Raw genomic sequence first — 15,858 nt, 5'->3', positions numbered from 1 at the left:
CGGCGGCGGCGGCGGCAGCTCGGGCTGCGCTCGCCGGGAACAAAGGGGCTGCTGCCCGCGCCGAGCCCCGCGCCCGCGGAGCCCCGCGCCATGCGCCGCGCCCGGGCGCTGCTGCCGCTGCTGCTCTGCAGCCTGAGCGCGGCGCAGCCGCCCGACACGCAGTAAGTACCGGGCAGGTAGCGCGGGGCGCCGGGGAGCCCCGGCACCTCCGACGGCTCCGGAGCTGCCCTCCGATGTCTGCGGAGCTGCCCGGCCAGGCGCTGCCCACGCCGCGCCGGTGCAAAATTGCACGGCGAAAATAACCCCAAAAAAAGGCAAGAAAGGGCTGCTGGCGGTACCTGCGTGCAGCCCTGCGCGGGCAGCGCTGCTTTTATCTGGCAGCAGCTATTCGAGGAATCCGGGAGCTGCGCGAGGGCTGCTGCATATGGAGCCCTTGTGCTGGGCACCCTGCAAGGAGCCCTTCCCGCAGGGGAAGCTCCCCGGACTGCAGGGACCTGAGTCCCCAGCTCGTTGCAGTCACTTTGGGTTAACTTTGGGTCAGGTTGGCTTTGTCCTTCGTTGCTGAGTCGTTGCAGCCTGCGGACTGGGTGAAAAGCTGCATTAATGAGTGTCCCGGAGAGCCTCTTATTCTCACTCTCTTCCTAGAAAATATTTCGTGACTTGCCAAGCTTTGGTGAAACCTGACGGAGCTGCTCAATAAATGTGCTTATGGGATCTGTCCAGTGCCTGTCAAGTTAACTGTTTAACTGCCAAGTTAATATTMAAGTGGCACTTATTAAGGGACTTAAATAGTTGTATCAGCAGACCGGTACTTCACAAAGAGTTGTTGCAGTAATTGTGCATGATGTGAGTACATGTGCTTCACATATGGCACTATAGCGCTTATGTGACAGTTTAATCATTTCATCCTGGATGCAGATGGTATTTTTTTCTCTTTTTCTAAATAGATCAGTTATGCTTTTCTTAGCAAGAATTTGCAGACTAAGTCGTAATTTTTTATTGTTATTTATGATTGTTCTGATAAATTTTCAAACCTGGCAACCGTAAAGCTTTGCATCTGTAAGTACCTCATGCAATGCAACTCGAATGCCACAGAGCTCTGAACTTCCTTTGGGGGTAATGGGATCTCCATGGCAATGAGGCCTGCTGAGAGAGAAACACGGGCTTGGAATTTGATAAAAGATGACTTGGGGGCTGTAAAACACCCTCATGCTCGTCCCCAAGTGCTAATTAATCACTGAGCTAAAGCAACCCACTTGGTGGAATGACAGCGAGGCAAGGGACTGAGAGGAGGTTTGGAGGGTCAGAGGAAGAACAGACTTGTTTAAACAAAGTCCTTTGGGGAGGAACCCCCCAGAAAGGTGTGTGATGTCATCAAGAGGGTATGAGGGTCTTGCCAAGAGCCTGGCACATCGGAGCGCTCCRAGGTCGTGACGGAAGGAACTGCAATACTCGGAGCTGCCCGGCTCGTGGCACGCTGCCATCCCGCCCTGAGGAACAGGAAGGATCCCATTGAGACACGCAAGGGCCTGCCCTATGCGTGGACCATGTCCAGGGGCCAGGGGGTTCTTTCCTCTTTGACTTTTGAATCTCCCAAGGTGAAATTGTTTGAGTAGAAAGCACGAGGAAAAGAGAAAGTTTGAGCCCGGTCTTGTGACTGTGGTTTTTGACTTGCTTTGCTTTAAGTTTGCAGTTCGGGGGTGTTCTGTGTCCGTGAGCCTGGCGTTTAGAACGTGCTGAGTACCAGCAGTGAGAGCTGCCTCTCTAGTTTATCAAACTGAGCTCTCAAAAATGAAGGCATGGAAAATAATTAAGGCAAAAATTTTGTTTTTATTTTAATATCTAAGCTGTCTCAATACAAAGAGTTAATCTACAAAACGCCACTGGAAGTTTAGCTACCAGTTTACTCCTTCCATGAGCATTTACTCCTTCCAGCCCTAATATGTAGATAATCATATATCATAGTTTGACTGTATATTACCATCAATATTAGTGTGTTAGTATTTTGTAAGCAATGTAGCTCTATCCATTTCTGTGTGCACTTCTGTAAATGTGAACTCATTCATTGTAGCACGTGTGAGAAAGATCAAGTTGCAGATACCTTTTTAAGTTAAGCTAGGGCTAAAATCAGACAGTAATCTACAGTAGTCTTAGTTTTATGGCTCCTAGATGCAGGCTTAGGCTGGTGTTACACACGTGATCTGATAGGGGTAGATTTTGGGAACCTGTGTTCCAGAATAGTCTGTTCTCTACCTTTAATGAGTCCATTATATGGTTTTATATTCTCTTACAAATAAGCATCTAAGAAAGATCCTTAGCACTCTTGCTGTCCTTATTGACTGCTTATAATCTTATTCCCTAGGGGCTATTTGATTGCTGCACCTTCTGTTTTCCGTGCTGGTGTTGAGGAATCTATAAGTGTGACTATCTTTAACTCTGTTAAGGAGACAACAGTCCAGATTCAGTTAGTGGTCAAAGGAGAAACTGTGTCACGAGGCCATGGAACAGTTTTGGGTAAGTTTCTGTTATTTCGCACTTGAGGACTGGGGTGCCCATTGATATGTGGGAGCACAGCAATGTCTGTTAGAGAATAGGTTTAGTTGATAAGAGTTGGCATCAAATTAATAGTTAATGTGTTCATTGACTACTGCCATGTTGTGATAACCTGGATTTGATTTCTGTGGTCTGAAACATCTAAGGCCGATCTTCTTGGAGCACTGAGGCYTATAGAGACCCCGAATAAAGATGGAACGTTGATATTCAAGTGCTTTATAGKGAATAACTTTTTTCCTTTTGACACCAGAAATTCTGACACCAAGGAGTTATAAAAATAAGTTAAATCAAGAAAAGTGTCATCTACAAAACCTTTTTCTATCTTCAGTTTAAAATGAGTATTGGAAATGTAGTCTCCTCATCCTCAGGAGTTGCTAGAGTGTTGCTAGAGAGAYGGTAACACTTGTGCAGTTAGACAGGCCTTTAAAATCAGTCCTATTAGCAGTCATATTTAACCCTTCTCCATGCAAAAATTTGGAGGGATATAAAGGCCTTTGCCTTTCTTGGAACAGATTGTCTCAGTTTTTATCCTCTCCTATCCTCTTTGAAATTGGCTGACAATTGCTTTACTAAATAAAGGGGAGTGATGCTTACACATGTGGACAACATATGCTAAAGAGAAGTCTTAGGTATGGCAGTATCCAGCAATCAAAATAGACTCTATGGGTGTTTGTTTTGAGAATGATTCAAGTTCCAAGAAAGGCCAGGTCTTTTTTCATCAAAATACTTCTGGAAGTATAAGATGCCCTGCAACAAATCCACAACCTTGGTGGCATTTTCTAACTGCAGAACATATTGCACTTCACTCTGGGCTAAAATTGTGAATAAAAGTAGATCAAGTTTACATTGGAGAACTCCACTAGGCCTGACTTCACTCACTCTGCACATTGTTTTACACATTGCAGGAGAATTGCTTAATTGAAACATAATCAAGGGGTATTTCAGTTAGCAGCTTTATGATTTGGTGAAATGATATCACTTTACTAAACCCTAACTGGCTCAAAAGCTAGTATGTTAGCTTGAAAAGAGTATCACTGTTTAATTCTTTCTTTTTCTCATCTTTTAGATAAAGGGACCATTAAACTGAAGGTGGGTGCCACTTTTTTTTGGTGAGAAAATGAAGGGCTTTTTCATACTTGGGCTGTTTACATTTAAAGAGTGGTTCATTGTTCCGCATAAAGCTCTACACTGAGATGATTTTTTTAAGAGTGGCAGTATTCTTAAAAGTGTGATGTACTTAAAAGTGCTTAAGTACTTAAAAGTGGCCAGATCCAGGTGTTTGGAAGCAGTTCTAATATATTAGTGCAGCATTGCATGGACGCCTTTGTGGCGCATACTGCCTCATCTGCATTAGCGCTGGCCTATAAGTAAATGGCAGCCTTTGATTTACAGTCATTTAACTGGCTTGATGATGATCTGTCGTGACTGGTTGGGCCTCTTCTGCCTTGGTGGCATATCCCGGAGTTTTCTTTGCCTCCTCTGTAATTGCCATATGGCTGATGTTCGTATTGTTCTGTTCGGCCAGTAGTTAAGCTGTGTCTGGGAATTAGGTTCTAGGAAGGTTTGATGGATATTTCCCCCCTCTGACAACCCTTCACTGTGCTAATACACAAATCTGTTTGTATCTGCTCGTTAGGTTGCAGGAAGGTATAACATAGAGCTTCTCTCTTATTATTTTAATATTAAAATTTTCTTTAATTTGTAATTTTTAAATTAAAGCTTTTGAAGAAGTTGATTTCCCATCATCCTCAGCCTTCCACCCCTTCAATAGAGCCATGTCTTCCTAGCATGGTTATTTTCCCTATATAATACATTTTTAGGAGAACCTACACATGCAGGTCAGGCATCACTTTGCTTGAGTGATAAAGAAAGGGTAGAAGAGAATTTCCTGCCATGTTTTTAGCATAACCTTTCCTCCTTTGAAGTTCTTCTTTGTGTTCTAAAAAAAAAAAAATCTAACATGTTCTTCATTTTCTTTTTATTACTAAGACATAGTTACACTGAAATGCAGCAGGTGGCAGCTCTTTGCTCACTTCAGGGTCGGTTATTCTGGAGTAGTAACTGTATTCCCTGGGGAGCTCAAAGGCTCTTCTGTCTTCCTCACCTTATGGTCTGTTTCCTAGGTGCCTTCAGGACTTCGTGGACAAGCACATCTAAAAGTTTGGGGCAACCGGCATGTGACAGAGGAGGGTTACATTTTTCACAACTATACCACAGTGACCATCGACAGCAAAGGGTCCTCAGTGTTCATCCAGACCGATAAACCCGTCTATAAACCCAAGCAGAAGGGTAAGTGGCCTCAGAGAACTTGCCAGATTTTTGCTTGCAAGGACGCCTAGCACTCCTTTTTTTCCGTGAGTAAATTCTAGGATGAGATCTTGTCTTTAGGGACAACTGTGATGAATAATAAATTTCCTTTTTTTTTTTCCTGTATTCTTTTAGTGTTAATAAATCTCTTTATGGTGACTTCTGACCTGAGACCAATCAATGACAGGGTAAGAAAAACTTCTTTCTCCACTGTAAAATGTGATGGAATACTTCATTTCCTATATTTTGTTCTGACATATAAGAGTGGAGGAATCCAATTATATTTTTGCACATTTTTTGTATCTCTTCTAGTTTGTCTAGTTTGCTAGTTATTTGTAAGTTACTGTTTTTGTTTGTTTTTACTTAGTGTTTTATTTTTTTTTTCATTTCTTTCAGATTGAAGCTTATGTGGTGGTGAGTACCTGTCTGCCAGTCATCTAGCACATAACTTGTAAAGCCACAAAAATGTAGTAGCCTTAGGAGGAAAAAGTAACGAGTGTGCACCTTCCTCAGTCCATTGTGGCCATTCTCAGCTGTCACCTATGCCATTATATCTAATCTTGCATCTTTAACAGATCCTTGTCRTTGTTTGTTGTGTTTGTTTTTTATCACCCCCAACAAATATACCTGTTTTCTACTTCTGTTACACAAATCCATTTCCATTTTCCTACCTGAGAAGAACTGGCTAGATTGATTACCTTTACAAATGTAATAGTCCCACTCAATTTCTCCCTTCTTTTCAATACAGACACACTCCTATCCTTCATCTGGCTGGGCTGATATAGCAGGGCCAATTTCATCTCTGCACCCAAACATTATGATAGTGGACAATAGAAATGCATGGCAAGGAAAGGGTGCTCCTGTCTTCTTCTTTATGAGGTGAATGAGAGGTTCCTTCTGTGTCTAGTCCTTTTTTTTTCCCTAAATCCATGGGTTTTTAGCTGTCAGYGAGTAGAACTCACCCTCTTCCTTTGCATTCAGTGACAAATTTAATGCTGGCAAAACCAGCAGGATTGATTTTGTCTGACTTTGTCATCTAAAAATTGTCTAGCTAGTTGTACCAGTCCCTCTAGGAATGGAAAGAAAACATCTCAGAAGGCAGCTCATCCCTTTCGAAATAGGTGTCTAACGTAGGCGGAAGATCTACTCCCGGCAGTGCCTGTGCTTTTCCATTGGCTATAAAATGAGCACTGAATTGTAGAAAACTACTCCCACTCGCCCACCCATAAAATATCTTCAGGAATTTTTGGATAGCTGCTATTTACATGTGAGTTATTAGTGAAGTGCATAGATAAAATGATATTTTGCTGCAGACTGAGAGCTAAATGTTTTAGTGATATTCACATTCACTGTGATGTTTCTCATTCCTAAACCACCTGTGCAGGATCCTCGGGGGTCTCGTATGATAGAGTGGGACAATTTGAAGCCATTTTGCTGTGGTAAGTTCCAGATTATTTTAACCCTGTGCGTTATAATTTACTAGCCATCAGTAATTCCTTTTTATTTGGCTATTAAATAAGCCTTTACCAGGATTCATGAGCAATAGAGTTCTTTGTTGTCTCTTCTTTCTCAGGAATTGTAAATATGAGTTTTCCTTTGTCTGACCAGCCAGTGTTTGGCGAGTGGCTCATCTTTGCTGAAATGCAGGGGCACACGTACAACAAGTCCTTTGAAGTTCAGAAATACGGTGAGTTGTACACCGTTCGGCTCCGACTGTTACCCAAGCATATTTAGAAGAMCAAACATTGTGAAATAATTTTACTTAAGGTAAAAAACCTGAGAAATAATGCATCAAAAAGGCCACGTAACTTGGGCGTATAGGCTCCAGAAGTCTGTTGCCAAAGTCCCAAGATGGTCTCGCTTTGCTAACTTTTGTTTTTTCATTGTCTGATCAGTGCAGTGCTGTGTGATATTAGCTACAAAGCCATCAGCTGACCTTTGGCTGGGGTCTTGTCAAGCTGTATATTTTTGTTATAATCTGAACTATAAGATTTCCTTGAAACAGCTCTGTTGTGTTCCTTTTCATTGTAGTGTTACCGAAATTTGAGTTGCTGATTGAACCCCCTCGCTACATCCGTGACCTTTCGACATGTGAAAAGGGAACTGTCCATGCCAGGTAGGAAACTACAAAAATAGTTTCATCTTTATAGGTTGTAATAGAACCATAGGATGATGCAGCCACTGAAACTTGCATCTCATCCCTTGTGGTCTTTTCAGATGCTTTCTGGTCATCATCAAAAGCTTTCATATGCAAGAGCCTTAATAAAACATGTTAACAATAACATGTTGGAAAACCTGTTATCTCTTTTTTCCCCCTCTCTTGAGGATGTGCAAGTCACATGGTTTTAGTTTTGATTTAATTGGGAAACAAAGTTTTTTATTATCTCCTTTCCATTTCAGATACACATTTGGAAAACCGGTGACAGGAAAGCTAATTGTCAATATGACTATAAATGGAGTGGGGTACTACAGGCATGAAGTGGGACACCCTGTCCTCAAAACCACCCAGGTAAGGGAGATAAATTAGAAATGCTGCGATAAAATGTCTGATATACAGTCTTTGAAACTGATAGAACAGCTCCATTTTATGTCACTGATGGGAGAACAGTAATAAATAAATGTGATAATTTGACCTAACATAAAATATCATGTATTATTTTTACACTATATGCTATCCTTTGGGGGGTTGAGAATTTATTAGTACTAATCCTCTAGATTTTTGTAGCATATGGGGCTGAAGGAGAAAATAAGTGTGAGGAGCTTGAACAGAGCTAGTCCAAGCTACGGATGAAGGAGGAAAATGAGAATTGTTGCATTTTCCCTGTGACCCTSTATCTTTTAGGAACTAATTCCTCCCATTCTGTATCCTTAAAAATACTGCTACAAACTCCAAACAAGTTCTTTACACTTACATTTGGCCTCCAAAGCCTTTCTGAATGTGCACATGATCTTATGTTTCCGTTCCCCGATCCACCTGGTAGATCGATGGCTCTGCTGTTTTTGACGTGTGTGTGAAAGACATGATGCCAGCTGATGTTCCAGAACATTTTCGAGGCACAGTCAATATCTGGGCCACGGTGACGAGCTCTGATGGGAGCAAACAGGTGACGTTTGACGACTCAACACCGGTTCAGAAACAACTGATTGATATCAAGTACTCTAAGGATACTAGGAAACAGTTCAAGCCTGGATTACCTTACAAAGGAAAGGTAAGATTAAAAATGCAGACACTGAAAAGTGACTGATAAACGCTTACACAGATCTGATACCAGGATGTTACACCGTTTTATAGTGTGTTTTTTTCCTAACTGATATATTTTTTCTATCGTTGACCGTAATTGTCAATAATGTAAAACACCTTGTTCTATAAATGAACACTGTGTAGGTAGAAGTCACCTATCCTGATGGAAGCCCAGCTAACAGAGTGACCATCCGAATCAAAGCTGAACTAACACCAAAGGACAACGTTTATACAAGTGAACTGATATCGAGAAATGGCCTCGTGGAGTTTGAAATCCCTTCCATTCCTACAGCTGCCCAATATGTCTGGCTGGAGGTGRGTGAAAGCTCTTTATAGGATTAACAGGCTTTAATGTGACTAATCTTGTCAAACCTGCACTTCATAAATCACTACCACAAACAGGAAATCAGTGCCTTTTAGTTTCAACTTCTCAGTTTAAATGCAAACACTTGGTTTCCTTTCTGCTTGAAAGGAATTGATTATTATAACCATTATAAAAGGATGATTCTCCAAATGTTAATATAGTAGTAAATAAGGGTCCAATATCTTAAGAGTAGAATTATTATGTAAAGGTGGCAAAAAATTAATGTAAAATGTGACAKGAGGATACAGGGTAAGATTAAATTAGGAGTCAGGTTTCCTATGCATGTCTAACATTCAAATATCACTTTTGCAAAGACTAAAGTGACAGCGATTGATGGGAAACCAGCAGGGGACCAATATCTCCCGAACTATTTGTCCATCAGTAGCTGGTACTCACCTAGCAAGTGCCACATCCAGCTCCAGGCACCAGATAAGCCTTTCCAGGTATGTTGACTTCATATTCCATTATGGCAACACTGTGTTTCTTGGATTTATKCACTGTTTTCTAATTAAAAATTTCCAGCAGGTCTGTTACCTGGAATCCTGGTCTTTTACTGTATCCATTGCAAAGCTTAAAGTACTTCAAATACTTGAAGTAGTTGAACGACAGTCACCAAATTATTGTTTGCTGTCAGCTGCAAGTGGTTCAAAGCAAAGTGCCTTTGATAAGTGGCGTTTTCCTTGATGTTGTGGAGATGGGCAGAGAAGGTAGATACAGGCACTTACCACAATTTTTAATATTTGAACAGAAATAAGTTCTGTGCGCCCTGGGGAACCACTGCATTGCATAGTAATTTAATAGCTAATTAATCTTTTACAAGATTCCTGAGGAATAGAAAGGGGATTATATACTGCTAATCTGAACACATTGTTCTTATTATAACCTGATTAGAAATAATTCTTCTGTGGGAAAGCTAGGAGTTGGATGACCAGCTGATGTGGGAACTGTTTCTCTGCTTTGCCAGCTCTTACTGGGTGTTCCAATTAGCTACACTTCTTTTTTTCTTTATTTTTTTTAAATGAACTGTTTCATCATATTTCAGTAGGAAATTCTTAATGCTTCAAATATTTGATGTCACGAGGCACCTCTCCCTGGATTCTGCAGCATTCTCACTGTGTTTAATTACCAGCAGCTTCTTGTTTTACTGTCTTTGCACTATATGTACAGTGGCAAGAGAGCACTGCTAGTATTGAAGAAGAAGGCTTTGCAAAATGTTTCATTGGTAATTAACTGCTGCTCAGTCTTGGTTGGGCATGCTATGCTTTAAATGGCAAKAGGGTCAGAGCTGGAGGTTGCTGAATAAATACTAATTAACACAACTGTTGCTGACTTCTTGTATACCAGAATAAAGAATTTTGTGTTTCTAAGAAATTCACCTGCTCCACAGAAGGTTTATTACTCAGCCGGACGTGACCCAGTCCTTAGCATGAGCACTGATATGCMTTCTTTTGGGATTGGCAATATTTGTGGGATTTTATCTCCAGAGGATTTAGTTCTTAGAGGGTACCTCTGGGTRTAGGACTTGGGAGTTGCAGAAAGCCAGTGCTTCTTTGTAGCTTTTTATCAGATGCATTTGCCCTAAGAAAGGAAGCTGTCCTCTTGCTTTCTTGTATATTTGGCAGCTCCTYGAGTGATAGGTTTGCAAATTAATACCAGAACCTGTGTAATTTGAAAGCACTTTCCACAGTCCTGTTCCCAGTGACTTCGGGGCATCTTAGTGTTTACCTTGTGGCAGCAATCATGATGTATAAACTCAATAAAACCACAAAAAGCGACAGACGTGACACACTTCCCACCCCTCCATCCCTTTCAGGGCTGGCCTACTGAAGGGGTGTCTAAAATTCAACCAATTCTGACAGCTGCTCTGTGCCAAAAGGCTTAGCTTTCGAGATTCCAGAGATTCCTTTATTGTTTTCATTAATGCTTACAACCSCCCACCCCATTCTCCTGTTTGACTTGCAGAAGTGAAGAGATGCACGCAGACCCCTTCTCACTGTAAAGAAAACCCACAAATGGTGCTAATACAGTATTTTCCTCAATGCCTACATTTTGTAGGAAAGGCATCAAATCCCTTGTGGCTTCAGACCCAGAGAGATTTGTGCTTTATAAGAGGAAGTGTGTATATATGTATTTATATATATATATGTATATGTGTGTGTGTGTGTRTATATTTGTAGCGTTATAACAAACCACATCTCTTCTATCTCGGAGCACAGGTAGGAGAGGAGGCTTGGATTGCAGTGAAGTCCACGTGTCCTTGCAACTTCACTCTGCATTATGAAGTAGCATCACGAGGCAACATCGTCCTTTCAGGCTTGCAGCATAGTAACGTCACCCAGCAGAGGAGCAAAAGAGCTACCAGTCCTTTTGAGAGGGATGTAGATGTTGTACGTTCCCTAGGAATAGGTAGGTACCATGAGATGTGCTACTTCTCCCTTATTTTCAAAAACCAAAAAACCCCCCCCCCCCCAAAAAAAAACCACTCTTCTGCAACGTTTTCAAAGTAATTTATTCTTATGATTTTAAATAAATGGGGATTTCTGTACCTTGCAGTATTTAGAGGAGGCAGAGAGAGTAATTTTGATGAACAGCGCTGTTGATTTTGTTTTTTAGCACCCACCAGTAATCCTGTAGCAGAGGTTGAAGTCTGCATGACCTTCCTGCACTTCTCAGTAGTTCACAGCATGGCTCCCTTTGGCCGTTTGCTGGTGTATTACGTCAGGGAGAACGGAGAAGGGGTCACAGACAGCCTGCAGTTCACTGTCAAGTCCTCCTTTGAAAACCAGGTACTGGCAGTGCACCTAGAGAAGCGGCTGGGATGGCATCTTGCTATTTTTCCTCGTTTTATCCACCAACTGTGAGGTTAGCTGATGGGGTTTTGTATTAAACTCCTAGGTTGCRGTGACGCTCTCGGCAAATGAGACCAGACCTGGTGATGTTGTGAACATCAAGGTCACAGCAGCCAAATCGAGCTGTGTGTGCATTGCCACCGTGGATAAGAGTGTTTACTTGCTGAAGACTGGTTTTCAGCTGACAGCCAGCCAGGTAAAAGGCATCTTAAGACACTAACGTCTCTTTCTCTCAATGCCAGCACTTTATCTTTAGAAGSAAACCCTTATGCTTGGAAAGGACAGCAGTGTCTCTCCTTCCTATGCAGGTTTTTCAAGAGCTTGCTGACTATGACGTATCTGATGCTTTTGGAGCTCCCAAGGAGGAAGGGCATTTCTGGTGGCCAGGCATGTCCTCACGTAGACGACGTCGATCTTCAGTCTTCCCCTGGCACTGGGACATCACCAAGGATGCTCGCTTTGCATTTACAGTAGGAAGAATCAGTTTCCACACCAAGGAGCCCCTTGGTTATTTTATGTTTGCAGGATTATTTTTAGTTCCATAGGCTATTTCCTTTCTCATCYAGGGGTGTTTCTGTAGGGGAATGGGGAGTGTAGTCTGAAAACAAATTTCCAAAAACAGAGACTTCTCCTGTTTCATCAAAGATATGAGAAAAAATGTGCTTTGCCTTTGACTAATCTTGAGAAGTGGGCAAGATTTCCATTTGGAATTATGCTGAGGCTTTGGAGGATCAGGTGGAACCCAAAGGTTTCTCCCATGTATTATGTATGTGTGTGGTTTCCTGTAGTAGATAAACTTGACCATATTTGAGAAGAAAAAACAGAACAAAAGAAACCCCCCACCTTTTTCCTGTGATCTGTGCTGTAACCTCTTGCATTCCTTTTTGAAATGYATGTGAAGCATTATCTGCTCTATTTGAAAAGCTCTAGTTGTTGGCATGTTTCTCCCCTTCCAGCAGTTGCACAGTAGAAACCATCCACCTCTTCAGATGTTCTGCCTCTGCCTTCCACAACATTGAAGCACGTCATCTCTTTTCCACGACTGTCTCTGCCTCAAGCTGTGASGATAAGCTATGCTCTGCTGGCCTTGTGACATATTCTTTCCTAGGCTTCCACTACCAGCCACTCTTTAAGACAGGCCAGGCTGGAAAGCCAGAGTTGCAGTGCTCATGTTTTATGTTCTTTCCATTCTTCCTTTGTGCCCATTCTAAATAATGATTCTCCTTTTTCCCCATTAAACCATTCTGTTGTGTTGTCTAAAACACCTTAGTCTCCCACATACACCTGCAATGCCTCAATTTCTTCATCATAAACTCCAAATCCTCCCTTAATACCCACTGAAGCAGGAAGCTACACTTATTCTCCTCTCCCTGGTTTATTAGACTACTTTTGTTCTGATGCCCTTTTTCTAGTTGGAAGCTATAAACCCTTCCTATAGACCTAGACCTGGGAAAAGGTCTATATGCTTTAGTATCTAGCTAGTATGAATGCATCGCTGTATAACTGATTTGTAAAAATGGATGCATGTATGAAAGAGAACAAAGCCTATTTTTCCTTTGGTGCCTGGGAACTGCAATCTCTCTCTTACAAATGTATTTGTGAGACAGAGCTAGCAGCTTTCTTTGTGAATTCCGTATTTTTACTGTGAAGATGTGTGAACAGTTTCCATTTTGCTTGGCACTCCTGGTAGAGCAGAGCCGGTGATATCTGGCATGAGAGCTACCTGCTTGCTGCAGTGTAATATGCTTTAAATATTCTTTAATATTCTTTAAGAATATTAAAAAAGAGAATATTCTTTAGATATTCTCTTTTTTAATGTTTTCCCTCTAGTTTTCCAACAGTTTTATGCATGTGGCTAGGAGTGCTAGATATTGGTAAAACATATTTTTCAAGCAAACGAGAGCTCTCTCCTTAAACTCTAAGGAAAACACACCTATGTATTTTTATATTAGCAGTCATTTTTATTTCCCATAAAGCTTAAAAAAATCCCCATATTTCAGTTGAACCTTGTCCTATAAATATTGGGCTGGGACGATTCCATTCAGAAAAGTCTTCCTTGATATATCCTGATTTTTTTCTGTGTTGGTTTCTGTTTTGTGGCCTTCACCTTTATTATTTAGGAAACCGGCTTGGTTGTAATGACTGATATAGTCAGCCTGAACCACAGGCAGAACGGCGGCATGTACACAGATGAGGCTGTCCCAGCTTTCCAGCCACATACTGGGACCTTAGTGGCTACAATGCATTCTAAAATTGCACCAAGGTAATGTCTTTGTTATAATGTGTATTGCTTCTGATACTTTTAGCTATATTTTTCCCTATATTCTCAGCCGTTTTTCCCTATATTCTCAGCCTCACCTCCCTTAGAGTAAGTTTTAGAGATTTATGCAGAAAGAGTGAAGTATCACAGGTAGAAATATGGAACAAATTATGAAAATATTAGACGACAAAAGAGAGGGAGAGGAGTGTGAAGTAGTGCTCATAGTAACTAGTAGACGATGGCCATATCATGATGTTGTGGGAATTTGCATGCTGCATGGGTCCCCTCTGTGCTTTTGCTTGGTGAAATAAATGGGATGATCTTATTTATGTCTCCAAATAGTTAGTATGTGTGAATCATGGGATCATTTGGGAAGATTTGTATTTTTCTTGTATTATGGATGATTCAGTTTTTCTCTGATTCTGTGCTAGCTAGTGCTTTAGATGATTATTTGAGCTGCATTCAAGTAGTAACACTCATTTATTAGTTATTGTTATAACTAGCTGTCTTTTTAAAGAATTAATTGCCAAGGATTTATTATTTTTTCTAGCAGAGCAGAGAAGAGGAAAAGAACCTTCTTTCCTGAAACGTGGATTTGGCACTGCCTCAATGTCAGGTACCCACAGGGAGTTCCCTTAACYACATCCAATGTGTTGTATTCTCTTCAGCTGCAGAAAAGAAAGCTCTTTAAAACCAACTAGGAGCTGCATCAGCATGCTCTGATTTTTATGTAGCTTTTCTTCATTGCTTCTCTAAGCAAGAATCTTTATACCACTCCTTCAAAGCGTGTTCTCTTACTTCACGTTAAACCTCTCAATCTCAACTATTTTTCAGTCCCTGCTGTCCCAAMCAGGGGAGTAGCTTCAAGGAACAAGGAATTAAGTTCAACACAAGTGAATTGGGTTCACAATTGGGTGACGTGCCCTAGCCATGCACTAGTATTCTATATGGATTGCTTTTTGAATTGCACAGAGACCTTTCTTTGCCTTTCATCTGATGCAAGAAGCATTTTCCTCAAATCTTAATTTACTGTTCTGTAAATCACAGCCTGCAACTGGTACAATGGGAACTATAATAGGAGCAAACAGATAACTAATCTCTCCCCAAAACAGCACATCTAGGATTAAATATTTGGGGCAGTTATTATGGGCTTTTCTAGGTTTACAAGTAAAGTTTACGCTCTGTAAATGATTATAAATTAAATTTGTCAGGAATTTGCAGTAAGTGTATTCAAATCTGTTCAATTGAGCATGAGAAATGCTTTGTAGAAATACACAAAGAATTTCAGAAGTGCCTGTTTGGGCCTCAGCAAGCTGGGGCAGTTAATTATAAGTGGGAGAGTGTGGAATAAAAAGTTGCACATTGCATTTTCTCCACTCCATTTCACTATAAATAACTGAGCTGAGCATTGCTTGATTTCCACTCTCTTGGACAGGAAGAATTTTTTTCCTTCTAGCCTTTATAATTACAATATACAATCCTCAAAAAAAAAAGAAAAAAAGAAACAAAAGCCTAATGTCAACTTCCCAAACCAATTCTAAAAATTCCYAGAGCCTGGCTGGAGGGTCTAATGGCTGGAAATGTATGTGTACTTTGGCCCCCCGCCCAGAAGAGTAAGTGCCCTCATGTGTGAAAATAATGTTAATGTTGGTTATGGGCTGAAATCCCAGTGGAAAGAACATCAGCTGCAACAAATTGTCCGGTTAAACAGACTGGAATGTGGCCAATTCTAGGGCTGGGACACCCTTCAACTTTCCTTCTCAGGGCTGGAGCTTGTGTTGCAGGTACCAGTTAACTCGCCCCAGTTAGGGGGCAGATCCAAGTGCTGTGAAGTTTGGGTGCTTATGAGATGTTAAAACCTATGGGGCTTGGCTGCATCAGGCTGATTCCCAGGCTTTCCACTCTAGCCTGAGCTGGGGAATTGTATTTGCACTGCCTGCTTGGACTGTACCCCACTGAACTGACCTTTGTGAAGGCATGGTGGCCTCTAGGTTTTATCAAACTATTGTTTTTAATCTTTTCCTATTGTAATATCAATAGGGAGACCCATGTGTGATGTGCTGCCTGTTTTATTAGCAGTTATACAGACCTAGGCTCATTGAAAATTATGCCAAAAGGTGATTTAGATGGTGCAAGTAAAGGCACTTCACTGGAATCCTAAAACTTAAATAACCTTCGGAGTTGAAAGCACTGAAAACYGTTCTTCATTTTGTTCTGGATGTGAATCAGCAGGTATTGCAGCACATAAAGGCATGTTATGCTGCAGACCCACGGAGCTTTCCCT

The 15,858-nt window shown here is 41.3% G+C and overlaps 1 protein-coding gene across 1 annotated transcript in view; it reads left to right on the top strand.

The window, feature by feature from the left end:
* Positions 1-90: 90 nt before the first annotated feature.
* Positions 91-15,858, top strand: part of CPAMD8 (C3 and PZP like, alpha-2-macroglobulin domain containing 8) — a 44,053-nt gene continuing 28,285 nt past the window's right edge. The window contains exons 1-19 of the mRNA XM_026035174.1: positions 91-161; positions 2,363-2,514; positions 3,620-3,642; positions 4,677-4,842; positions 4,996-5,048; positions 5,257-5,274; positions 6,245-6,299; positions 6,434-6,547; positions 6,892-6,976; positions 7,261-7,369; positions 7,842-8,069; positions 8,246-8,416; positions 8,780-8,908; positions 10,682-10,871; positions 11,079-11,251; positions 11,361-11,510; positions 11,623-11,784; positions 13,435-13,577; positions 14,128-14,190. Of these exons, the coding sequence (XP_025890959.1) occupies positions 91-161; positions 2,363-2,514; positions 3,620-3,642; positions 4,677-4,842; positions 4,996-5,048; positions 5,257-5,274; positions 6,245-6,299; positions 6,434-6,547; positions 6,892-6,976; positions 7,261-7,369; positions 7,842-8,069; positions 8,246-8,416; positions 8,780-8,908; positions 10,682-10,871; positions 11,079-11,251; positions 11,361-11,510; positions 11,623-11,784; positions 13,435-13,577; positions 14,128-14,190 (2,255 nt within the window). The remainder of the gene's footprint in view (positions 162-2,362; positions 2,515-3,619; positions 3,643-4,676; positions 4,843-4,995; positions 5,049-5,256; positions 5,275-6,244; positions 6,300-6,433; positions 6,548-6,891; positions 6,977-7,260; positions 7,370-7,841; positions 8,070-8,245; positions 8,417-8,779; positions 8,909-10,681; positions 10,872-11,078; positions 11,252-11,360; positions 11,511-11,622; positions 11,785-13,434; positions 13,578-14,127; positions 14,191-15,858) is intronic.

The sequence above is a fragment of the Nothoprocta perdicaria genome, unplaced genomic scaffold (assembly GCF_003342845.1).
Source record: "Nothoprocta perdicaria isolate Ctin4 unplaced genomic scaffold, notPer1 scaffold_157, whole genome shotgun sequence".
NCBI lineage: Eukaryota > Metazoa > Chordata > Aves > Tinamiformes > Tinamidae > Nothoprocta > Nothoprocta perdicaria.
This window is presented reverse-complemented; position numbering and strand designations above follow the sequence as displayed.